Source organism: Pagrus pagrus (assembly GCF_965226575.1).
Source record: "Pagrus pagrus genome assembly, chromosome: 10".
NCBI classification, from domain to species: Eukaryota; Metazoa; Chordata; class Actinopteri; order Spariformes; family Sparidae; genus Pagrus; species Pagrus pagrus.
The window spans coordinates 8,033,746-8,061,004 of NC_140194.1; the positions used below are offsets into that span (position 1 = coordinate 8,033,746).

At 44.5% G+C, this 27,259-nt stretch overlaps 1 protein-coding gene across 16 annotated transcripts in view; it reads right to left on the reverse strand.

The window, feature by feature from the left end:
- frmd4a (FERM domain containing 4A) overlaps window positions 1–27,259 on the reverse strand; it is a 106,622-nt gene that overhangs the window by 33,056 nt on the left and 46,307 nt on the right. For 5 of the 16 annotated variants that reach the window (XM_084363656.1, XM_084363658.1, XM_084363660.1 and 2 more), the window contains exon 2: window positions 686–751. In XM_084363656.1, the coding sequence (XP_084219782.1) occupies window positions 686–751 (66 nt within the window). Of the gene's footprint in view, window positions 1–685; window positions 752–3,265; window positions 3,693–17,280; window positions 17,905–26,003; window positions 26,368–27,259 lie in introns of those variants that run through there. The other 11 variants (XM_084363663.1, XM_084363653.1, XM_084363665.1 and 8 more) reach the window with 9 other exon arrangements.

The window sequence follows — 27,259 nt, forward strand, 5'->3', positions numbered from 1 at the left end:
AACCAAATTTAACCCTGGGTATAGAACGGAAAGCAGTGCAGATCTAAATTTGAAAAGTGTAGGGGCTTTCAAAGGCAAGGGAGGGAGAGACTGACGTATTGTGGATACTGCTGCTGCTGCCGTTGGCCATTAATGCAGAGAGGCCTGCTGAGAGGATTGAAGACTGAAAGTAGGGTGAGGGGGGCACCCTGCTGCTTCGTTTTTCCAAGACGTTTAGAGGATAAGCTGGAGCATTGACAATTACACAGACAGATAGTTGATGTTCTTTGTTAGATGATTCTGGCATTGCTCAGACAATCTGGGAGGGCAGTGGGGATGGGTAATGACAAATGAGCAGTGATGCATGAGTTTAGGGGAAGTAAGCATTTCTGTTTCAGACGTCATTAGGACTAAAATCTGTATTTGAGTGAAAAGCTTCTACAGGGAGAGTAAATTAGGGCTGGGTCCGTTGCATGCACACTCCTGTGTGTGTGTGTGTGTGTGTGGAGAGATCAGGTGCGCATCAAGAAAGCGCAAAGTCACCTACTGCTGACCAAATTTCTCTTGGTCAGCAGTAAGTGAGTCCCGCAGGACGCCAGACATCACTTCTCCCTCGCCTTGAGGAAATGAGAGTCTGCAAAGACAGAGGGGGAAGAAAGAGAACAAAGAACAAAAGGGAGGGAGGTAGAGAGGAGGAGAGAATCACCTGTACAAGGAGCTCCAGCTTCCTGTCATCCAGGAGATGGACCTGACATCGCCTCCCCTCTGTCATCTGGGAGAAAGAGACAAACAGACAAAGGATGCTTGTAAATATTCTTGTTTATAAAGCAATTACGGGTATGTTAGACCGACACAGATTATAAGCAGACTTCTGTATGTGTACACTGTTGCCAATCATGTGAGAAAGTCACTTAAATTTCCAAACAACAAACAAGATGGTGATGCATCCCCACATCAATTAGTATGGCAGACATGTGCTATGTGGCAAGCTTGGTGTGTGCCTGCGTGTTTGTTGTCTCAGTGTAGTCTTAACAAGGTTAGCTGAGCTAACTACACAATGGGCCAACAGAGACAACGTCCTGCTCTGCTCTCTTCCTCACTGACATTTCTAGCATTCCTCCTTGAGCAGGAAATCCATTATCCATCAGTGGACTGCAGTGACCACAATGAGGGAAGCTGCCTGCTGACAATGTTCACTCGAGTGTTTGTCTGTGTTGTTGATACAAGGCTTGCTGAATAGTGCTGAAAAATACTGAACAAAAAAAAAAAAAAAAGATAATATCCGTCTGCCAAGTTCAGGCGTAAACACTGAAGCAGGTGCAATGATGAAACAGTCAACTGTGGGAAATATGCGCCGCATACACACAAGTTAGACCACACATTTCACATGACAGACAAAGCCAAGCCACTTCTCCAGACGTGTCTGAAAGTTTGCCACTGCATGATAAAATTCAAGCAAATTTGCAAGACAAAGGTTTAAACAGTCAATGCTGGGATGTACCAACTGTGCCACAGTATTCACTATGTTTGTGTGTGTGTATGTGTGTGCTGGTGTTTTCTGCACATGTGGAGTTTCTCTGCAATTTAACAGGAAGAGGGGACCCTGAGGAACACAAACACCCCCCTGGCTCCTCCTACGCTTCCCTCACATCTGGGAGATGGGGAAGGAGACTAGGAGGTAAGGGGGGTGGTGTATTTGTGTGTGTGTGTGTGGGAGTGTGTGTGGAGGGGTAAGAAATGTTGTAAGAAGAGTAAAGAGTATGTGCAAAACACATCCTCATTGTCTAAGATTTGATGAGAACTTCAAAAACATTGATGCCATAAACATGAGCACAGGCGGAACCAGTTTTAGCTCTGCACCGCAAGGATCATATTGGCCACCTGAGGCTCTTGAAATTTGGTAAGGGTGTGTCCACAACATGGGTATAACGAACACCTACTTTCTCACCACTCATGCCAGCTTGCATTGAGGTGGCAGGTTGGAGGTGAGAGTTTAGCAGAGAGCCGAGGACACCAGAGAAAGAGAGGGAGATGAGTGACAGCGTTGTGTCTCAACCCTCATCATCCCTACGTGAACTCTGCTGAATGACTACTGGTGTATCTTTGCGTGTGTGCGTTGGTTCTCGCTACTTTGAAGGGTTCGGTTTACCCTCCCACTCGCCATTGATCTCCTGTGGTTTGAGGGCTTAGATTGGGTGCACCTGTGCACACAGTGACACACACCCACACCATTTCCATAGTTGTCTATTGTTTTCGTCTCCTACCCTCCTGTCTAGGAGTTTCATTACCTATCCAAAACTTTCCATGTTTATACTGTATATAGTGATTTTAATTACTACCGTGACTACTGAGCAGTAGGTCGGTGCGGAAACATGATTCCTCGTGACAAAATATCTGGGTTATATAACATCATCGAGATGTCAAGTGTATCAAAAGTTGGTGCAAAGTTATTAGACTATATGCAAACAAATATGTGATTTCTGAAAACATTTTGCTGGTTAAACAAATCTTATTTCTCCATTGTTGAGCCTGGATATATGAGGACAAGACTAAGGTACACTGGCCAAACATTTTTAGTGTAGCATCTTGTCTGCAATATGTTAAGCTGCAATGCAGACAGTGTATACACACACACTCTCACTGGCACTCTCGCTTTGGGGCACCTGGGAATAGCACGGACCCTAACGTCAAGGTAACAAATCACTGCCTGGAGGCTAAAATTAGGCAGCACAATCTGGCAGAGACAGACGCTTATTGGTTTAAGTCATAAAATTCAGTTTGTGGTATTGGACACATGCTACTGAGCTTCCACCATGAAACCAAGTGTAATAAAGTGTCTATATATAGCTTCTTGTCATTAAAGAGGACATTTTAGCCTTGTTCTTTTTTAACAGTGAATATATTTACTTATCTTGACACTCTCTCAGCTCTGATGTTGTCAACATTACTTAGCTAACATAGGCTAACAACACATGTGCTACTAGCTCCATCACCCTTGTCCTGGTGTGTGATTCATGCTGTATGTAATCAACCAACATTTCTGACCCGTTACTAGTCAGGCTGGAATTGGCTAACGTACATCCTCAGGCCTGACTCAACTGGCATGAAACGGTGACAACTCAAAGCCAGAAGATGAAAATGAAAAATGTAGTGAGCTATAAAGCAGCCATGTTCAAAACGTGTCCTTATTTCCCTGGGAGCTGGCACCATAATTACAGAGGCACACAAACACACAGTTGACAGTGATGCCTGGTCAGTGCTGGCGATGTTATCATTAGTTTGTTACCTTGCAAACAGACGCTCACTGCGAGGCTCCCACACACAAAAAAAAAAACCCCGGCACCAAGAGGGGGAAAAAAAAAATACAAATAAAAAAAATTAATCCCAGAAAGAAACGAGCCGTGTTACAGCTAGAAAATCGTCAAAAAACACCCCTTTTCCCGGCCGGCCTAGGGGAGGAGGCACATCAGCATCCATGTTACTGACCATTAGTTTAACGTTAATTACAAGCGACGCAGCTCTCTGTATTTTCCCAGTATCCTCTGAACGCCACAGAGCCGCCACATCTCATATCTACGCCATTCAAGCTACAAGATAACTCGGCGCTAATTAACGGAGCGTTTTTCCCGAGGCTGGCTGGCTTCACCTCCCTCCCTCCGAAAGCAGAGGAGAGCTTCTCACGGTGCTGCTAGTCCCAGTCGACCAACCACCACCACCACCACCGCCGCCGCCACTCCGCCTCTCTCTCCCCCCCCTCTATCGCTACCGGCACCGTGCACAAACGGTGAGTGAACGTGCGGGTCGCAGGAGACCGTACCACCGGTCAGCAACCGAGGGGGACGACCGGAAGAGACGGCTAACGGTCGAACGTATTCCAGGCTGCCTTCACTTGCCAGCTCTGTTTCTCGCTGTCATCCGAGTTGCTTCGAAAACACGGGAATAATGGAGGCAAGATGTGGGGGCGGGGAGAGGAGGAGATGAGGGGAAATTTTCTGCAGCAGCTCACAGCCATGAGAAACTGCAGACCTCTCTCTCTCTCTCCCTCTCTCTCTCTCCGTGCGTGCGTGTGTGTGTGTGTGTGTGTGTGTGTGTGTGTGTGTGCTTACAAACCCAAACAGACATCTGTGTCTGCAGAGCACAACACACCAATATAGTCTGCCTTTAAAACAAGTGATGCACTGCTGATACACAACACTATGCAAATGTGTGGATCAGCTGTGCTTTCACAAATGCATTCTGTGTGTGTGTGTGTGTGTGTGTGTGTGGGTGGGTGGGTTGGGTGGTGGGGGGCTGCCTTAAAAAACTCATATCCTCACATGACTTTTTACCTGACAATAAATGCCAAGCCTTTTCCATGTGCACTTTGATAGATTTCCATAGCTCTTAAATGGGTACAAGGCTCTGCACAAAAAAAAGAGAAAAAAAAGAAAAGCAGGAGTTTCAGTTAGATCTCTTGGCTCCCTCCAGCTTGTCTCTTCCTGTATGCACTTTTAAAACACAGATCGCCTTGCTCGCAGGTTTGGCTTGCTTGAATGATTTCTGGCCTTCAGTCCGCTGCAGCCGTTTGGACTGACTCTCATATTTTTTTTTTTGTTTTTTTTTTAGTACGACCTAAATTGGGCACTTGTGTTCATCTTACACAGCTGGAGCAGCAGCCGTTGAAACCACAAGTTGTTAACATAACAAAATCAGTCCAGTTTTTGGTACCATAAATAGATAACTAACGCGTGCTACGAAGGCAGAGCGAAGCCTATACTGTCAATAAAGTCTTTGAATGACGCGGCATGCATAGACTAGTCTGTTTTCTATTACTGTATTACAACATGAGCAATCCCTGTGTTATGAAAACAGTGTGAGGCCAGATGTTGCACATGTATAGTGTGCATACATAACTGTATGTAGTATGCCGTCAGCATCTGGGATTCCTGACCGTTTGTTTGTCTTTTTAGATAGCCTGTGTCATAAATAGCTTGTGTGAGCCAAATGCACTTGCACCATCTCTTAAATCTGCAGGATTTATCAGAAATACACAGACTTTAAGCAATACAAACATTTAATGTGCTTGGCTCGAGCGGTTGTGTAACTACCATAGCTTATGCTGAGAGTCCAAAATTCAGCTTGGTTTGCTGAATGCAGTATGTCACATGAGAAAAGAGGAGGTGTATCCTTTCCCCTCCTGCTGGATTTTTCTGTTTCTGGATATTTTTGGCCTGTTCCAGACACCGGAAACTGGCCTGTCCAACTTAAACATCTCCAGATGACTCTTTCTTTGGCTTTAATACACACACCCGTCTCTCCTTGGCTGTCTCCGGTCAAATTCATATCTCCCTTTATTGGTAGCTTCCTCAGTTTGCTATCACAAGGGTCCTGTTGTTTGACCGACGCAAGGGAGGGGGAGAGAAGGGGACAATGCATGGTAGCGGAGGAATGGGGATAAAACTGACAAAGATAGAAGAGAAAAGCTAAATAATTACAGTAGGAAAATCCTGAACATTTAAACTACAAGAACGATTGTTCCTGTTGGGAATGGATGAGTGGCTCCGGAGAAGCAGAATAAGAGGGGGAGGAAAAGGAAGGAAGAAAGGAAGCAAGGCAGGAAGGAACAATATCAAGCAGCTGTGATTTAGTGAACCTATCTGTCCACTGCTCATTCCCCTTTAACTTCCACATACATGGTTACCTTTCAGTGACCTACAGAGACCGTTGCCAAGAAGCACAAGGTGAGAAACACTTGAAGGTGTGACATATCTGGGCCCTGACAGAGCCTTGTTATGGAGCCAGTGGGCTTCTATTCTGGGCAGAGGTGTGGTCGTAATGAGGTGCTGATCTGGTGTATTTCTATGGGGCAGGGGTCCAAAGGGGAAAGATCTGGATGGGTGAGGTGGGTTTTAACAGGCAGTGGGGTATTAGAGTCGGGTTTTAGGGTCGAGCAGGGGAGCAGGGTTGATGGTCTGCGCTGGAAAAGGTAACCTATATTGGTGGAATGTGATATAAACAGCGCTGAACGGTTAATTGAAGCAAGATGGAGAATCTCTTTAACCCTGGCTGTGGGACGCTGCGGTAGGCAGTCAAGACTGACACACACACGCAGTCCATGCTCCTCGCTCTGTCTGTCTTTGTCTGCCTCTCTCCCATATTTATAGAGACTAAACAAACACACACTCTTAAGCACGTCACTTTGAGAGCGAGCCTGCTTTGACACAAGCAGTCCTATGATGATTTATGATGCTGAGATCATTATGGCTGAAGAGGCTTTATGACTCGTCATCAGTTTTAATGCAACACTATCTGCGTATGGTGCAGATTAGATTACAACACGAGATTCAGCACAACATACTCTGGAGCCCTCCGTACCCTACAGTTTCAGTTGAATGGGTTATTGAAAACCTGATGGAAAAATAATAGCAGGGCCAAATCCCGTCTTCTTCTCTGTCCAGTGCTTCTTGTAGTGGCAGACGGAGCAGGGAGGGTCAGGGAAAGGCAGCCAGGAATGTCTAGAGAAACGACTGACCGGGAGAGATCTGTTTTGTTTGTTCAAGTGTGTGTGTGTGTGTGTGTGTGTCTGCGAGCTCCACCCTCCCTGCCCGTGAGTGACTTTCTTTGGGACTGAAATGTGGTTCCAGTTAGGGCGTTTTTTAAAATCAGAAACACACTGGCACTTCAAACAAGCTGGAGATATTTCTGTAGCCAACTCTGCTTTGTTCTCATTTTACTACCAAGCTCCATTCCCAGACTTTACCAAAATTGTTTCTCATTGTTTCAGGAGATGTTTCCCCACATTTCTACTCAACCTTCACTAGAACTGACAGATGGCGATGTCTATGAGTTTAAAATACTACATAGGCACTTTCACTGGGAACACTGCCCCGAGGTGTCTCAGTAGACACAATGAAGACATCAGGAATAACGCTTTTTATGTTAGATTGCATGTGATTCGAACTTTAGTTGTCACAAAAAAGTCCACAAAAATCTGTCTTTGCCTCAGTTCAACTTCACCATATTCCTGATGAACTGTAAAGATAGTCTCTTTTCTCATGCTTTCCCAGAAAATGTACAAAAATTGCTTCTTAGATCATCACTGCACATCTATAGCTTGCTATCATATATAAATAGGTATGTCAGGATTCTTGCAGCTCCCTAAAATGTTAATTAAAATAAAATCAAGGAGATAAAGGACATAAATTTACTGTATGTTTGCTGTTGCTACTAAATTTGCAGATGGTGCATTTAAGGCTGATTGGAAAATTATCATGCACTGTAGTAGTAGCGTGTTTTTGTTGGATTAACTTATATTAGACAATGAAAGACTCCACCATTCATAGGGGGTTGTGGCAAAAGACTTTCAGGCTAGTGCATGTGTAAAACTTCCTCTGACTCCCTCGCAACTTCTCAACAGCTGGCATTCAGCATGTATTCGTCACCGCCAGAAACACAACGGGCTGAGGTGCTTCTTCACATAGTGAGCAGGCACCATTCATTCAAGTCTCATGACAAACATTGGGACTCTTTCCTATTAAAAGTAATCAATCTTAAAAGTCTTCAAAGGTCTTTAGAAAGGATGGCATGCAACAGAGATAGCTTGTCATATATTCATTGACAAAACATAACATGAAAGGTTGTCTAAATAATATGCTAAATTTGAGCCAGTGGTTTTTTGCACTTTGCAGAAGCGACAGAGTGACGACAAGAGGCAAAGATAACACTGGAAGGCATGAGGAAAACCATTTTGTATTGCTGTGGTAAATTTGAATATGCCTTGGAGTCATAACACAGACAGCCTCACCTTGTTCTAGATACATTCCTGATAGTATAACATTCTTCTTTTCATTCTTTTCCATTGAGAGGTCATATTGTCTCTTGCCTGATATAAAAAATACTGTTTTGAGGATTATCCAGCATAACTGTCATTACCGTAACAGTGTGAAGTGTCATCTTGTGCTGTAAAGTGAGTCTATTTCGTGGCTGCCATCTAGGAACACAGCCATACAAAAGACTGCTAATGGATCCTTCTAATCTCTGTTTAGGCACTCATTTCATGTCCAGACACTTCTTCTTTACTAATTTGTCTCCTTATCTTCCTCTCCCTAAATTAATTGACAATGTACTCTGTTTTTAATTATGTAGCTAAAAAAAACCTGTTTTTAAATACATGTATACGTGCGCACATTCACTCATATGTAGCCTGAAGTTATATTTAATACAGAAACTTCTAAAACGGGACCACACCAAACGTTCCCCTTGCTAACCCCCAGTAAATAAAAGCCTTTCATGGGCACAGTGTGATAAAAACAAGTCACTTCTTGCATGCTACCAGCAATTTGAATGTATTTGCACTTGATGCTGACCTCTACATTTCCTTTTGCCTTTTTATGGGGATGAGCTGTATTCAAAATAGCCAAAATGGGTAATTCTGCTTTGCCTATTTTCCAAAGAAAGGACAAGCCGCCTTTCGTCCCTGGCCTATGATTCCCCTTCTTTCAGTCTGGTCAGCTTTGCCCTTTGCTGACACTGTTAGAACATTCCTTAAATTCCGGTCCAAAGAGAGCACTCGGTGGATAAAGCCATCATAAACACAACGCTCGTGTGTCTGTGTGTATTATCTCGGTGTGTGTGGGCCATACATCTGCTCTGTTTTGAATGAAATGGATCGGAGGTGATTCAGTAACTAAAGCAGCTTCTGAGGGGAGACAGAGCAGGACGAAGTGATAGGGGCGAGAGGGGGAGCCAGAGCGCCGACTGCCTAACAAGAAGAGCAGAGCAGTTCAGGACCAAATCGGCACGAGTGATGTCATGTCTTTGGGACTTTTATCTCAATGAAACACAGTCTAACAGATCATGGGGGTTGATCTGCAAGGATCTGGGTTGTCAGTGTGCCTGTGTGTGTGTCTGTGAGTCATTCCTAAGGGAAGGATCTTTTACCCCTACACCTCCTCTCTTCATCTATAATTTACACAGTGAGAAATCACCGTAGACCTGAGTGACCCTGTGTTCACTGATACTGCTGGCAGTGCATGCAGAAAGACAAAGTGACGTAGAGTCGGGTGTTAGGTTCTGCACTGCTAATAGTGTCCTATATATACATTTATCCAGTGTGTATGTGTGTGTGTGTGTGTGTATGTGTGTGTGTGTCTTTTAGAAACCCATTGAACCTTGATTGATGAGTTTTCATTCCTGACCTTTCTTTATCTCTCTGTTGCTTCTTCTCTGTCTCTTTGAGTTTCTCATAAACAAACACACACACCGACACACACACACACACACAGCTTGTGGCCTAAACTCAAGGGCACTGTGTACTGCAGAGCGGTTGAACTCCAGTGGCCTCTATCCCCTGTCCGGTGACTGGATAGAATACCAAACGCTCTAATCGTTTAGCATGCTGAATATTAAACAGTCCTGTCTGCAAACTCCTGTGTGTGTGTGTGTGTGTGTGTGTGTGTGTGTGTGTGTTGCAGTCCTAATGTATTCTACTTGCCTCCAGAGACCAGAACAGCGGGGGAGAGGAGAAAGGGGGTTTGGGTAAAAAAGCACCCAAATCCTCTCTGTTCTTTGCTAATTTTGCTCTTGTGTGTGTGTGTGTGTGTGTCCTTCAGGGGCTCCAAAGACCCTCCAGGCTAATTAGGGAGATGCAGAGTGACATCGTTCAAGGCACCGGCTTTACAGGAGCTTGGTGAGCTTCCATTCATGTAATAAGTCTTCGGTTTTAGAGGCACTGAGTGGCACGGACACAGCCTGCGCTGTCAAACACACACATGCACACAGAGGCGCACACCCACATGAACGTCTGACCAGCCTCACTCCCCCGTGCTCTCCAACCTAAGATGCAAACAAAAGTTGTCATGACAACTTTCCAGGAGATCTAGCACGCACCCCGCCAGAAATGTAGGGCACTTGGAGGAGGAGGAGGCACTGTAAGACAACGTTAAGACACTGTAAGAGGCAAAGGGATGACCCAGGGGTATAAGCTTCAAGGAAAAATGCAAGAATGCAAGATAGGTTTCCCTAAAAAAAAAATAAGTGATTGAATCCAGCTGACAGTAGAATCGTGATCCCTGGATGGAAAAGACAAGGGAATCCTTCCTTCCATAAAGTCAACCCACACTCACAACTTCACAAAGACAACCCCCCCACCACCTTCACCACTTCCTCATCATACCTCCTCTTGATCTGCCTTAGGCTATACTGGCTCAGGTGACGTAAGAGGGCTTCTGTGCAAGAACCGTATAGGGACAGGTATATAGAGGAGAAACACAAACACACACTCCGACAGTAGGGAAGTGAGGCACGAGATTCACATGGGAAGAGTCTGAAAAGGGTAAAGCAGAGAGGAAGGACAGAGAGTGGGAATACGATGGAGGTGAGGTAGGCAGACAAATAGAGGCAACATAATAAAGGAAACAGAAGAAATGGAGAGAGAGGAGGAGACGATACAGCCTCAGACCTTCCTCTCATCTTCCCCCGGGATCCAGTCTGAGGTATTCTAATGACGAATAGAGGTGTGAAAAAGAGCTATATGCCCCTCCACGGGCGCTGTCCTGCAGCCAGTCTGCTCTGCCTCCACTGTGCACCACAGTCGGGATTTATCCCTCCATAGCTTTGGCTCAATGTGACTGTGCTCCATTACTACACACTTGATTCCTCTGAGCCAGGGTAATGAAAAATGACCCAGCTCATCTGCAGGGAGAGCCCTTTGGCAAGTTTGTGTGGTCTGTGTGTGTGTGTGTGTGTGTGCAATTCCTCTTGTCCAAAGGGAATCCCGTCATTGTAAAGGTATTGAATGTCTTCCATTTGGCCATTTTGCCTCGGGGTGAGCCAGAATCTGAAGGTAGAGGGTGGAAAGCTTTTGCTCAATAAATAAAAACACCTGATCAATCATGTGCCACAGTTACGGATGACAGCTGGGTTCATTTTTTAGCTTTAGTGGTTGAATTATTTGTCAAAAGCTTGTTTATGGTCCGTAAAAAATATCTTGAAATTCACACACACACACACACACACACACACACACACACACAAATACAAAAGAAAAGAAGCAGGCAAGAGAGAGTTGTGGTGCCTTTCCGAGCGTGCGCACGTCTTTCTGCAGTTTTGTGTGTCCAATGTATGCATACATAATTGAGCCTACAGGTGTAGATACTTGAGAGAGACGGAGACTTTGATGGCATTTACGGTATTAAAGAACCAATCGTAAAATTTAATGAGAGCCAATATTTAGTCCTCAAGCTTTAACATTTATCTCAAAATGATGACTGATATGACTTATTAAACATAGTTCAGTGGCTGGCCATGCCTCCCTAAAGGACCATGGGAAATCAGTGACTAAGCTCCCATCACATTTTCCACTCTGATTCAACACTAACATGACTGTATCTTCACGGCTCTAGTTCTAAACTATGAAGTTTGAATGTTTTGGTTTGGAGGAAAATATATTTTCTCACTTGTCTCTAAAAGTCAAGACACACACAAAACTTTAAACATTGTTCGGTAAACACATGTGGACACAATGTTAGAGGATATAATATCCATGCAAACAGGGGATCTGAGAGTCCCAGAGAGGGATTTCCTCAGATATTCACCAGATTCCCCTAGTAATCCTCCGGGATTACCATTCTATACTAAGGCCCTAACCTCTGAATTTAAAACATTATAAGCCCGTATATCCCCATCACTAATGCCACACTTAAACCACCATCACTTCACCCTATAGAAGAAGGCCACCTCCAAAAACCTTATCTCAGGTCTGCTTTGGCCACCCAGATGTGACGCTGGCCCCAACTCAGACACACTTAGAGGATTTAGAGGGATATAAACCAGATTTATCAAGTAGGCCCCTCAACCATAGCCCAATAACACCAACAAGACTAGCCAGTGCGTTTTATCATTTTTAACATCGAAATAGTCTCCAACATGGCAACTGATATCTGGAAAAGTGTTTATATTTGGGTTTTATATGAAATCCCAAACGCTATCAGTAAGGCTTGTTTCATTTGATATTTTTTGTGTGTCATGCAACACTAATATGTGATTCCCCTGGCAGCATTGCTGGAAATGTATAAATACCATGGTGTTTTCGTTTATACCATGGTGTTTTTGTTTAACAGTATGCTGTAAATCCTGCCCTTCTTTACCAGAAAAACAATCTTGTAGGATGTCTGTGCAAGCAGCTTAGTATGACCCATGTTTAAGGTGACTAGGTGGCGACATTTAGTGGTCATAGTAATTGTGAGGGAAGCAAAGGAGGAAGTCAGGTATCGTAGAATAAGAGCGACAAAGTCTGCAAATGGAGAAGGCTGGGTTGGGATGGACTGGTTGAGCAAACAGTACTTTCACCCAGGAGACTGCTGTTGGTGTCCCATGTGGACAGTTATTTAAACTTACGTATATTACTTAGTTTACTTATGTTCATAATGTAACGTTAACGTAACTAAACCTAATCTCTAACTAAACCTAAAACATGATCTCTTCCTAAACCTAGCCGAGTAATTTTGGTACTTAAACCTAACCAAACAGCAATCGTTTCACAACGTTTAACACGTGAGGAAGAAGGTCCAATATGCCTGTCACTGGTACTCATCATATATGTAAATCTGGCTGCGAGTCATCAACCTATTCGGTTACTTAGCTTCGAGAATGTGTTAATTGAATCAGAGAAAGACAAGGTCTTTGGGATGCCTGCGTGGTACGCCTGTGTGGAAGTGAGTGTGTGAGCATGTGAATGTCTGTAATTAATCAAGTGAGCACCCATGTCCTGTCAAATAGTGTGCCAGATTCTCACATTACCAGAGAAATTAGATTCTGGCATAGCTAAGAAGCTTATGGTGCACTAAATGACATGGCACATGAGGGAGGAGGGGTGTCACGCTTTAAATGTTTAACATGTGACAAGACTGCAAATCGCCAAGAGACTCTTCAAACGCATTTAAATCAACAAAATATGAATGACAGATACAATTTTGATCATGATTTATGATTTAGATGAGTGGTGGGAAAATTGTTTCCCATGGTTGAACTGTTGATGAATTCCTACAGGAACCCTTTACTTAAGTTCATCACCAGGCCTTACCCCCTCTTCCTTTTTCTCTTTCACACACACATTTACACTCACACAGTGGGTATTTGATAAACCTGGGAATGGAGCAGTGGAAATGTTTTCCAGACGAACTATGCAAATAAGACCTTATCCCCAGGGAGACACTGTAAACGGCTTCAACCACCAACAGAATCTGCACAGGGGTGTTTGTGTGTGTGAGTGTGTTCGCCTATGCAAGGGTATCAAACACAAACATGCCTCCGGCTAGTTGCAAACAAATTAGAAAATTACAAAAAAAATAAATAAACAAAGCGCTGGAAAATTTTGAGACAATGTCCGTTCTGGCCTTCTCCCCCCTCCCATCGCCAAACATCTCTGTGTCGGTTCTGGGAAAGGATTTTTCTCACATGCAGATCCTGACTTTGGCATTGAGAACAAAGATGGCTGCCAGACAGGGATAGTGATCAAAATTCCTCAGTAGGATGTCACAAGTTCAACCTCTATCCTCTATCCAATAATTACTTGGCTGGAAAACAGGGGAAAAAAAGGAATGAGGCAGGGAATTAGCAAGGACACGCAGATTTCCCTTTTCTGGATATTTGCCTGCCTGTCATAAGTCTATTTATTGACATCTGGAAAATGAGAACAAGTGGACGATAAATTGAACATGAGAGTGAAAGAGACTTAACAAACTGAACCGAGTATAGTCATGTCCTGATTCAGGGGAGCTGCTGGCAATGACAGCGGACTGTGCTTCCAAGAAATCCACTTGCTTGAAACAGCATGGATTGAGTGAGCGCCCACAGCTTATCAGACCACAAACAAAAGAAGTAACTGAACAGGCTCAAATGAACCAACCGTAGACAGAGGGAGGATTGTGTATCCTGGTTATTTTAGAGTTGTGCTGCTGTTGTGTCTCTGCTTCGTATCATAAAGGGCTGGGACTCGTCAGTGGGAAAGGAATATGATCAGTGACAGAGCTATTCTCACAGGAAACGGGACCAGATGAGTTCAGTGGGAGTAAACCGGCCTGGGTTTTACTCCTAAATATGATGCAGCGGCACAGCACACAAGCTACAGTAACAGAGCAGTGAATTAATGAATATGTATGACAGATGTGTGACATAATACGAGATTTTAAATATGTATAGAACTTTTCAGTGGAATCTCGCTGTTAGTAAACAGCTTCTTAGTTTAGTTGACATCTAGGAGAAGCAGCTTCCTGACAGCTTCTGTTATTAGCAGGCACTGTAACAGGAAATAAACTTGGCGTATCTAGGATGTTTATCTTGTCAAGCCTGAAGCAATCTACAGGGATGTTAAACACACGGCAGATGAGTTTTGCTCCTCAAACTGTCACTTCACATTCCTCAGAACAAAATGACTGCTTGTAGTAAGTCTTCAGTGGGGATTTCAGGTAAATTAGACTTTTTTTGCAACTCAGGGGAAGTCCAAGCACCTGTGTTTGCTATAGTCCTTACCCCTGCTTCTTCCCCATGCAGGATATCCTGCCTGTGGGATGGGGTTGTAAGAAAGGGGGGCTGCTGGGAGGAAAATGAGAGGAGAAAAGATACAATGCGCACAGATGAATTCCAACCCAATCGCCACAATAACCCTCAATGTACTTTTCTGCAAACCATGGCTATGGTTTTGGTTCAGATATGGTTTTATGTTGTGACAATGCTGTGCTTATGGTTTGGTTAGATGTAGGTACAAAAGCCATTTGGTTAGGGTTAGGAAAAGAATATCTGATTTTGGTGCCACTAACAAGGTAAATTTTCTGATGTCTTGTCAAAAATATTACGTTTAGTTGCTACTGACACAGCTAGAAAATGTTCTGACAATCCTTGTTGTTAAATTAATTGTTAAAAATATCCAGTGATTTCAAGCTCACAAATGTTGAAACTGACTTGGCTGCCATTCCCATTCCCATGAAAATACTAATAAACACGTAATTTGGACGTGAAAAAACATGTATTGTAGAGATATCGATATGACAAGTGTGACACGTATAAAATTTAACGTATCCTTGGTTAGCAGAAATACAAAATGGCAACATTTTACTCTGGCCACTGGGCTGTGAAATCAATGTGAAAGGAATGCAACATGAGAAATGACAAACAATTACCCTGAGCCACTGTCTAACAGCATAGCAGAGCATGGCCCTCACACGCCTGTCGGTACTAACCCTATTTAAAGGGTCATACCACCAGAGGAAAATGTGTGACTGGAAGCTGTTGAGTCAATAATAGCCAGCCTGATGTATGAAAGTGTGAACACGCGGCTGCGTTCTCTCACGAGAGACATAAGAGCATGTCTGTGTGAGCAAACAACATTTCATAAATGTTGCAGCCTGCTGCTTAATGTTACGCCTCATTCACACAGGGTTCTGCTTCACGCAACATGCAAAGCACCTTGAGCGTAACATTATCACCTTGACATATGTGTCAAAGACAGGGGTGTGGAAAAATATCTGGGCTGGTGTCCTGATTGACTATGTAGGACTGCTGGTGATGGATGTTTTTTTCAGCCAGACTTGAGAAGACAGTAGAGAGTTAAATAAGAGATGAAGAAGTAATTTAAGAAGAAAAAAAGGCAAGTGTCAGAGAGGAAAAAAGAGACGCTGGGGAACAGGTTTCGGTCAGAGCAGTGGAGCAGAAATCATATCAGGATGAAAGAAGAAGGTGGAAAAGGAGTGAAGACAGGTTGATTAAATATAAAGATACAGTTAAGTCCTCTCTCTGTGTCTCGCTCTCTCTCCATTGTGTCTGCCAGTCGTGCGAGGCTGGGTATCTCATTAACAGTATTAGAGGAAGCCGGGCAGGGAGGCAGTGTAGTGAGCCAGGGATATCCCCGTCCTGCAGCGTGACACACTGACCCCTCCTTCCCTGCTTTTGCAACTCCCCTCCTTTATTAAGAACTCCACATTGGACCGTACCACCCCGTCCAGGTCGGGGGGACAAATTGCCTGCAGCTCATCAAAGCACATGTCCAGAGGATGTTTGGGAAAAGTGTTAAACGACCTCTGTTTGAGAAGCGTTTTAGTGACATTTTTAAACCAGGAGGGGGTGTTAGGGACGGGTTTGTCTTATAGAGGTGTGGTATATTATTTCAGTTTCCTCTGATTGTGTTGCCCTCCCTCAGGATGCTTAAACTTAATGACACATCTGAAGACAAAAGTTAGAATAACAATCCAGCTTATTCCCCTCTTGAGAGTTAAAAGAGAATTAGAGCAGAAAGACAGGAAAAGACACATGGCGTGTGTTTAAGCCTGTGTGCATGTACATGTATTTAAGTGACTCCATTGATGCTGTATGGTTTTATGCTATACACCACAGTATGGCCTTGTTATTTAGTAACAGGCTGGGTGAGTTTCTCTGTGAGCCTGTTGGGTTTGTCCTCGTGGTGCCAGCTGCATACAGGGCAGGTGAGACGCTTGGGGAATACTAATGGCTCCATGAAAGCCCCGAGTACCGATTCAGACATGGTGAAGTGAATACTGATCGACCATTTTGCTGAATCACAGCTCGACAAACACACGACCCCTAAAGAAACAGTTGCTTTGGATATAACAATTCAAATATTTCTTCCACCAGAGTAACTGTTCATTGGAAGCAAACAGACACATTTAGTTCGTCAAAAGTTACCAGGGAGTTAGATTAAACATGTAAGGCGATGGAGGCATGGTAACTGACCAGACAGCCTATAAAATAGTGTCTGTGTGTGTTAGCATCCCCCTTTCACATATCCACAGAAACAATTACAGGCTTAACAGCTTAGTTACCGGTCCTTAACAGTTATCCTAGCAACACAACTTCCTGTCCAGGCTCTGCATCCTGAGCACAACAACAACAACAACGACAACAAAAGAACTCCACGCAGAGGCGACAACCAAAGACAAAGCAGTGTTTTTTTATGCTGTAGATGAACCCGACAGGACACTGCGGGTGCACCTGAGCTGCGTGTTATAAAACTATGTCAGCTTACAGTATGTGTCCCATTTTAACAGCAGGGACACTGAACACATCTAACCCAGTTCTGTCCTCCCTGCTTAATGACACAAATCAGTCCTGTTTAACCCCGAGCCCCTGTCTCTGCCCCCCGTCTATTGCCTGAGGGACGTACCTGGCCTGCAGTTCCTCTCCTTGACACAAGTGCGGGCTCCTTAATTTATGATGATACCAATACACCAGAATCCATCTCCACAGGTGGCACTGCCAAATTTGAACGCATAGACATAAGTTTGTTTTGTGTGTATGTGAAGTTCAGCCTACCTGGTAGAGTGGCCTAGAAACACACCTGTGTGTGTGTAATAGATGCAGGGGTGCAGGAAGGTTCCTGGCATGCACACGAAGGCGCCGGAGGGCCGTTGAGGTGAGGGTCCACAGAAGACCCTGACGAGTACAGACCGCCTCGTCTAGACCCAACAAGACGGCCTCCATTACTACAAGCTCCCTGTGATGAGACCTCCGCCCGTATGTACAGTATAGCAATATGGGTTGATATCAGCGGGATATCCACAGGTATCACACTAACGAACCTTTATTCGCAAAGGTGAGTCAAGCAGGTAAAATCCACAGAGGCTCAGATAATGAAGAGGAATTAGCCTCTATGGTCCTCTTGATACCACTTAGCTCCAGCTGATATTAACTGGGTCATCTCTAGAGGCACAACACAGAGAGACAGGAGGACCCTGTGGCTGTCTCCTCTCCACCTCTGTCCTCTCAGTCTCTCTGGGATTCAGCAGTCTGATGCTTCCTCAAGGTCAAACTCTGCTAGTCCTTCTGTCCCGGTCCCACACTGCCAGTGGTCCCTGCTGACTCTGTCTCTCTTCTTCTTCCTCCGCCCTCCTTTCCTTCGCTTGTTTCATCGCTTAAGCAAAACCCCCTCTGTCCGTTGGTCTGAGCCTCACAAACACAAACATTCCCACTAAGGAAATGCAGCCGGTCTCTGAGTCTCCCCGACTGCTAGTTGTCTTTAAAGCGGTATGCACTCTCATACTGCAGCTCACATGGAGAGTGTCAGAGAGGAGAACAGACGACAGCACTCACTCTATCTCACTTTTGAAGGGGAGAGGGATGTGCTTCCAGGCTTGCACACACTTTCCCACACCTGGTCCAACTGGACACTATTTACGCTGTCATTCCAAAGCTATGAAGACGACACACACATGCACATCACAACCAGACTTCAATACAGTTCCATTTTGCTGAAAAACTATTATTTGTTCTCCAAAAGTCACGGAAATGCTACTTTCTTACAGTACTGGGACTTTAGCCAGAATGTTTTTAAAAAATGTGATATTTTCCCTCCGAGCTGTCTGAGTTTTCCCAGGCTGGAGTGTCCTGACCTGACCTAAATTTTCCAAGAAATTCAAGAATATCCAACTAGTACGCTACTCTCTATAACTTGACAGAATGTGCAATGCTTGTAAAGCTGATTGATTACATAGATTGTAATTGTTTATTTGAGAAAGAGATCCACAATGAAGCTTATCTCACATTTGCTCACACACACCCATTTGCAACAATGGCCACATGGAGGCAATACAACCCCCATATACAACCTGTGCCAAGCCTACAGTCTGTGTGTGTTTATCCTTGCCAGCCTGTGATAAACTCTTGGCTTTACAGCACTGCTAAAACAATACAGCCTAAATGATCAATGTTCTCTGTCTCACTGTACGTGTGATATGAATGTTAAATCGAACACAGACACATTATTTTTCTAGCTCCATCAGACCTTTCTTGATCTTCTTGGTCATGAAGGATTTCTTATACATCAGTATAAACATCTAAAAAGAAAAAAGCTTAAATATCTGATGTTTTTACAGCCAATCTGATTCCCTTTTTTTCCACTTTCCTTCCACTTTCCTCAGAGAGCCTTGATCAATAGAGAATTCAATAACTCTGTACAGTACAGTAATTCTCTGCCTTCCAACCAAACCCAATCTGACTGTGGGTGGATTAAATGGCCTTCCGTAGTCTACTCTGATTCATGGAGGGGTTTATTGATGCAAAGTGTTACTCTTGTACTGCTGAGCTGGTGAGTGTGTGTGTGTGTGTGTGTGTGTGTGCTGCTGTATGAAGCTCATACCATTTGCTTATTAATGAATGTCAGTATGAATGTAAGTCACTGCCTTGGTATTCAATCAACTAATATACAGCACAAATTAGATATTGGGAATTGTATTTTCAGGGCTCCAAACTAACTCTTCACACTGGTTGCACTGGTGCGCCTAATTTTGTCATTCAGGTGCACCAAATAATTTAGGTGCACCCAAATACACATTTAATTTCTTAACACAGAGGTTGCTGACAAGAATAAAGGTAGAAATACATGTTTTTCCTTATTTAAATCACAACACATGCAACAAGAAATTGCTTAATTTCAGGCGCACTAGCACCACCAATGACAATACTTAGTTGCGCTTGCCAGGGTTAGGGTTTGCAAGCGTGACCAAAATAGTTGCACCCTGTAGCCCTGATTTTTGATTTTTCCACAATGAGAAAACACTACTTGTTATTGATGCCGTGGGAATGGGAGCACTTTCTATTTTTTTCTCTCTTTCCCTCTCTCTCTCTCTCGCAGTGTGTGCTACTCTCTCTATTACTCTATATTGAAAACAGATGGCTAATTGAATGGATTGCAGGAGCTTCATTGCACAAAAAAAAATCCTAATCCTGAATAATGCAATAAGCTTGCGTCTTTTTAAATTAACTTAATTTCCAAAACCACATGGTCCAACCTCCCTCATTCCACAGCACCAGTTTCCCATCCCTCTATCTCAGGGCCTCGTGTTGCCCCCCTCAGCGCTGTCTTGAGAAACCCATGAGGAATGTGTAGCATTCCTATAGTGTGATTTTTCCGAAATGAATCAGCGTTCGGCTGGAGACGTTCACCTCCCTGCCACTGTAATTTATGAGGGGTGTAAATATTTGTTGTGCTAGGGAGGGAGGCGGGAGGTTAGGTATGACAGTGCACTGTTCCCATGATTCTGTGTGTGCGCAATGTCCTGCTGATTCCTGGGAAAGGTCGTACAGGCCCTGTGATGTAAACAGTCAGCACCGGAGTGTCAGCTGGCCGGCTATCACCATAGTAACGAGACAGAGAGACACTGTTTGGGATTTTACAATCAGCCTTGTGATGGACAAGACTTGACAACCAAACAGTGAAATAATCTCCATGTTATTTCATTCTTTCTCTCAGACATTCATCTGTCGTGAGGACATCTCAATCTTGATACAGGAGGCAGGACACAGGAAAATCAGGAGCCTCACTCTCTCGGCTCCATCTCCTGCTTTCAGTATTCTCTTCCACCCTCTTTACTTTCTCCTATCTTCATCTTTCTCTGCCTCGTCTCTCTCTCTCTCTCTCTGTATCTCTCAATCTTCCCTCCGACTCTCTGATCTCCACTCAGGCGTGTTATACTAGAGTGCAGGCAAGTCAGAGAGAGAGGGAGAGAGAGGGAGAGAGCAGTGGAGGGAAATGGGTCACAGGCACCATAAATTCACAGGAACATTCTCAGCTGAGGCACTCTGGCACACAAATTCACAAAAACTGATGTAAAAGTGAGTAAAAAGTCTGTATGACACACAGAAAGCGTTCTACTCTTCTTAATTTTCTGATACACACACACAAACACACATAGGCCACCTTCACTTTGACAGATATTACAAGTGACATACGTGTATAGACCCACTCTGAAATTCAATTCAGATCAGTCTAGTTTAATGTGATTGTGTTAGAGGTGTGAGCAGGAAAATCAATAACATAACGTAACGTGGCTCGAGAGAGGGAGGAATGCAGGGAGCTTCTTTTTGCCTTTACATGTGTGAGAACGTATGCACACGCTATGGGCTTCCCTTGTTCATATGTGTGCGTGGAATAATTAAAATGAAAATACAGTTAACTGCGCACGGGAGCGAAGAGAGAACCCCATGATGACACAAAACCTTTGAAGTTTCAGGACTTGGAGGTCTCTTAAGTATCGAAGTTGACCTAGTTCATGTGTTGTATGCTGTAATATGCTATACACACATGTGCACAAAGGGTTGTTCACTCAAGAGGACGTGCACGCCGCACACACAAGCTTGCACACACACAAACACGCACTCTCAAGCTAATCATTCTCTCCACTTTGCCTGGCAGATAAATATTAATGAGGATTACTATGTTACTGCAGTACACCCACGGGAAAACAAGACACTGCACCTCTCTCTCTCACTCTCTCTCTCTCTTTCTAACCCTTTCCCGCTCTGTCTCTCTTTGTCACACATACACACACCCACACACACACAGACACACACACTCCTTCTAGCTCCAACATCTTTCAGAGCGTCTTTTACAACACATATTCCTTCTTTCTCTCCTTTATATTCCTCTTTTTCTGTCATAGCAGGATTCACACGCGAACTAACACACACACACACACACACACACACACACACACACACACACACACACACACACACACACACACACACACACACACACACAGACTCACACAAACTATGAATAAACCCCTTCATATGAGTGAGTCACAGACAGCGCCTCCGTTCTCATCGAGTCGTGTTATCTCTGTCTAACAAAGGGCACAGATTGTGCCGGGATATTTAAGGAACATCTCGGGGTCTCCACATCCTGTTTTGGGGGGCAGATGGAATTTAACAGACTCCTTCCCATCAGCCCACACTTGTCTCTATTCTTTTTCTTAGCTCCGTCTCTCTCTCTATCTCTCTCTTTCATGCAGTCATCCGTGAGAAAAGAGAAGCGGAGACAAACGAAGAAATCATTCTGAGCTCCGCATTAAGGTAGCAGAGGATGGAAACACACACACATCCATCCAGTGGGCATGTTTTGGCAGAGGACAGAGGAGTCCACTCTCACCATAGCTACCCTGCTAGCAAACTGTCTCCATAGAGAAAACACATTATCAGCAGCTCACTGCCTTCAGCCTTCACTCACAGTCAATAGGCGATCATCTCCTCATTGTTTGATCTGTTCAGATGTACTTTGAACTCGTGCGCAGCTGTGCCGTGTGTCTATGGGTCTGCGGGTTGATTTTGGACGGGGAATAAAAGACAGAAAAAAAAAAATCATACCAGAGAGTGATGAAAGAGACAGGGTGGAGAGGAGGGTGGGAGTCTCCCCCCTTTTCCCTCCCATGCTCAAAAACATTCTTGCTTCTGAGCTGCCTTGGGGAGAAAAGGGGGGTCCCCTTTCATGCCGAACAGGGTGTGGTACAAGAGGGGCCTTCAGGAGCCTTTAGCTGCAGTTATTCCCACCTCTTTCTTTCTTCCCCTCTTTTCCTTTTTCTTTGTCTCTTTAATTGGACTGACTGACCACAGATCTCTCACCTACAGTCCGAGGAGGCGTGGGGGGGGGCAGGTTGTGATCCCTGGCAATCAATACTGTAGCGAGGCAGAGCGGAGCCTCAAAGTTCAAAATTGATATTTGCTAACAGAGGGATGATGAAAGAAAGTTGAATAGGAACTTACTTCAAATACTGTTCCTTTGGTTTCAACATCCACTTTGCTCAAATGAATCCTGGCTCTAATGTGGAGACAATTAGATCAGCCTGATGACAAACAAGCGAGAGTGTCATCCTGAGCCACAGAATGCCCGAGTCCAGCGCTGACCTTCTCTGCGATTGGTGCAGACGAGATGTTTAAAGGTAACGAGGATCGATTAGTATTCCTGCCCTCCACTTTCGAGCTTTCTGGCATTCAGTGCTAAATTACAGTCACGCCATTGTCTGTTTGCATTCCTCTTCCACTGTTGTCAACATGTGTATGTGTGTGTGTGTCTGTGTGAACTTCTCCTCCTTCTCCAACAGTGATCCCACCCCTCCCACCTTTAAACCCCTCGCTCCCCTGTGGTGCCCCCCGACAACAACATGTTTCCTTGGAGAGCGATTCCACCTCCTGAAATCTGAAATGTTTTTTTTTTTTGTCTGTTTTTTAACCCGCCTCCAACATGTCTCACACACACATAAACACACAGACGCACACGTCTCGCTCTCTCTCGCGCCCTCTCCTCCCTTTGTTTGTTTGTTGTTTTTGTTCTTAATTTCACAGAAGAGAGCTGAGCAGCTTAACATGATAGCAGGATAACAAAGGGTGGATAATCCTAATTTCAGACAGCTCGCATTCCCTAAAAGAAGCTGTTTTAAACTGTCAACACCTACTGAGCAATTTATCATCATATTATTACTGCTAGGACTATCTATGTAAGTCCTTATATTCCCTTTTTTCCATGTTGATACACTTTTTCATGTGTTGCCAGTTTTTACCCTCTCAAAGCTGTTGTCATGTTGTAATGAAAGGTGTGCAAAAGCCAGATACAGGGAGAATGAGGAGCCTGACAAGTCTAGATATGAAAACAGGATTTTAAGGCGCAAAAAGGAGCAGTAGAAGGAGAAAATGAGGTACAGAAAAGAAAGTGATTCATAGGGAACAGGGGGAGTAATCAAGTGCGTCTCTTCTTCTATTGTTCCGCAGTTAACGAGGCATGTTCTGTTCAGATGTCTCATAGCTGTTGACCGTGAACAAGGATGGCTGTGTTCTCCCTGTAGATATTACTCAATTAACTGCGATGTAAAACCCACATCCATCAGAAACCAACGACACGGACATGAGGTGATTCATCTGCATTAGATAAGTGACAGGGCACAGATGAGAACGTGGTCTGTCTTTTCTTACTCTGCAATCTGGAAGGTAAAAACATCTTTCAGACAAGTCAATGAATGCTCCGAGTTTGGGTTTAATGGCAAAGTGCTGCTGAAGGATATGAAAAACTTGCCTTCCAAGTGCGCAAAAAATTGCTTTTAACTAGATCAAAGCTCGCAGCAATAAACATTACCACGTCGGCATTCCACGCTGCTTAGTCAGCAGCATTTTGCCAGTATTCTTTCTGTATGTCGTTCCTCCTCTGTGCGGTTCACGTGGTTGCATAAGGGTGGAGATTGGATGATAATGCAATGAGTTATCTAACATGACAAGTCAGAGCAGGACAAAGCTGCAGCTGTGTCTAGGAGTGAAAGTATTTTCAGTGGCTCAATACATGGGAAGATTAATTTGTAACGCAACAGACAACCTTTATAAAGCCTCAGGGCTAGACACCGGTAGTAGATCAGAGAGATTGTTCACCTGTCATCACCGAGGACAGGAATCAGTTTGACAGTAGGAAGATTTAAATTATTTTCTCTGCCCATTTGGTTGGAAAGTTAACTATTTTGATCTGACACATTTGCTACCTGATGCACATCCATCTATCGAGTCATTTTTCCAGCACGGTAATACGCGTGAGTGTATGCAAATCACAACAAGTAATCCCCCTACAGTCTGTCTGTCTGCACACAGCTGGCTGCAAGAAGAATGGGGGGCAGAGAATGGGAAAGCAATCAGGAACGAGAGAGAGAGACCTCCCTACGCTCCTGTGTGAGAAAATCTGCTTTCCTCCATTAATTAAGGTGATTTGAGTGACTGTGTGTGCCAATCAAGCAGTGGCAATTACTTCTCTCAAAAGGACGGTGAATATTCAGTTTCCTCCAATCAAGCAGTATTATGACAGCCAGATTCAGTTAGAGCACAGCTAATCAGTTTGCCCGCCACGGCTGAAAAAATGATACACGACCTGAAGTCTTTGGTGGCACGACCTAAGAGCATCAGACGATGCTTAAACTTATCTCTCACGTGGCTCACTTGAGTGCAACTTGACTTTTAAAGGAATCTCTGACGAAGCAACCAGCTTGTGTTTTATGTAGGGAATATGTATGTCTGCGCTTATTAAAGTGAAAGCAGTTCTCATCCAATCTACAGAAGCCACACTGTGTAATTTACGATGGCATGGGTACAGTATGTGTGTGCTTGTGTGTATTACTGTATCCTCTGTGTACGCGTTCAATCAAAGAGAGAACTACAAAGAGACCAGCGATTCTCAGAAGAGCTTATGGCATGTAGAAGTCACATCCACTCAAAGAGGCGTGTTAATGAATCTGAAGTCAAGATACATCAAGCGGGAAGACCGAGATATTTCAAAACAGAGTCGGAATTATATTCAATGTGATCCTATAAGTACCTCATGATTTTGGGAAAGCAGTTTAGATGACTTGTAAGCTCGGCACGCTCATCACCTGCACACAAACACTCCCTTTAAATCTGACTCACTTAATTCCAGTGTATTACATGGAAGAGCGCTGACATGCATCACAAAATGAATGCAAAAGGGGGGGGAGACACAAACACACTCTCAAGCTGCAAACTTGTGTTCTAGTTTCTTTTTCCCATGGTGTAAACAACTTTGCTGGAGAGCATAAGAGGTGAATCACCTGGCAGGTTACAGCCTGTCCTTATAGAACTGTCATAAAGGTTGACTTTGGAGCGCACATTCCACATCTAAGCTGAGCTGGAAACTATTATCTTCAGCCTTCAGCCCACACCCACCAGATATACACAAACACACAAACACTGAAGCTTTTGATGCCTTGGTGGCAGACAATCTGATTTCCACTGTGTGGGACAGGATCTGGTACTTGAAATCAAGCTGAAAGCAAGGCTACGTGCGGCTTTGCTTGATAAAAGGAAACTAACTCATGTCTCAAGTCAGTTCAATTGCGATGACGTGATGAAGCGACAGGCAAACAAGCTGCACTCAAAGACAGCTCTCCCACAGTGAGACTTTCCTGTAACCTTGAAATCAGAGGACCGCAGTGGAATACATTAGCAGTGACATAGACAGGCTGGAAAGATTGACAGACTCAGACTGACAAGACGAGAAACACAGACAAGTATTGTCCACTAGAGAGATTAAAAGCTTTGCTCTTGACTCGCCTTCCACCAACTCAAATCTAATACCATCCCCTGGATTAGCCAAGAACCTTTTTAAATCCCACTTACACACACAACAGCACGGGAAGACACGGTCACAGAGAGAGAGAGGAAGAAGGAGGGAGAGGCAAAGTGTCAGAAGAAGGGAGAAAGTGAGGACTTCTTACCCTCTCTCCGCTGTTCCTCCGTAGAGTCCCCACCGGCAGCTTGAGCATCAGCCGGCGGGTTCTCCCGGGCGTCACAGCTCCCTGGACCACCATGGTTGTACGCTCCAGAGTGTGTGTCTCCGTGGGCGTGTGAGCATTAGTGCGAGTGTGTGAGGTGGGTGTCCTTGCTATCCCGTCCAGCCTGGCAGCCGGGGTTCACGCGAGCTTGCGCGTGGGTGTGTAAACGAAGAAAGAAGTGTGTGATGTCAATGTGTGTGTCCTATGTGCCTCTCTCTGCCTCTTTTTCCTCTTGTGTTAAAACACTTCCCATTCTGCCTCTCTCTGCTACGCTCCACTCTGCCGCTCACGAGGTGAATGAGTGTGTGAGAGTGTGTGTGAGAGGGAGAGGGAGCGCGCTTTGTCTCTCCTCTCTCTTCTCCAGCACTGGCAGCTCCCCCTCCCTGCCTCCCACACTCACTTCCTTCAGTTGGGGGGCTTAACCAGGTCACTGGATTAATGTGACGTTACGGCTGTTATTAGCATACGCACTGTTGTCACGTGATCCAATAATAATGTCTGTGTGAGTATAGATACACCCACCACACACACACACACACACACACACGCATATAGAGCCCTTACAGAGGATCACGTGGGGAACCTCAAAAGGAATATGGGATGTTTTGCCATCTGGTAGGGAGATTATCTTTGAAATCCCACATCCAGCTTTCTCTCCCTGCACTGTCTCGACTAGGACACAAAGGGGGAACACGCACACACACATACAAACACACACACCCAACATGCATCCTTCCAGTCAAGCACGCCCAATCCTCATGCATGAAGATATTGACCATCCTTTCACTCGGTTTATCGTTGCATGCAGAAAAGTGTGGAAATTGGCCTGAATTTCTCCCACAAAGCTGTGACAGTGGTGGACCTTTAGCTGCGAGCCCTTGCAAAGATCTTTATCACGTTGGCTGAAGCCAACAGAGAGCTGAGTCAGTCCTATGTAACCACCACGGTGGTCTTTACATGTCCATTAAAGCTATTGGACTCATGAGTTACAGCTGCACCTAGTGACTTACTGTCATATTCTCATCATCACTCACCACTGAGCTCTTTTCGCCTCTGCACATCAATACTGAACTATCAGCTGATTAACTTAAGTGGATCAACACATGCATGCAGACATACACAGATGTTCCGCATGCACGTATGCACGCGCGCATGTACGCCAGATTCACACATGTAACGGCAAGCGACTTGTATGGGTT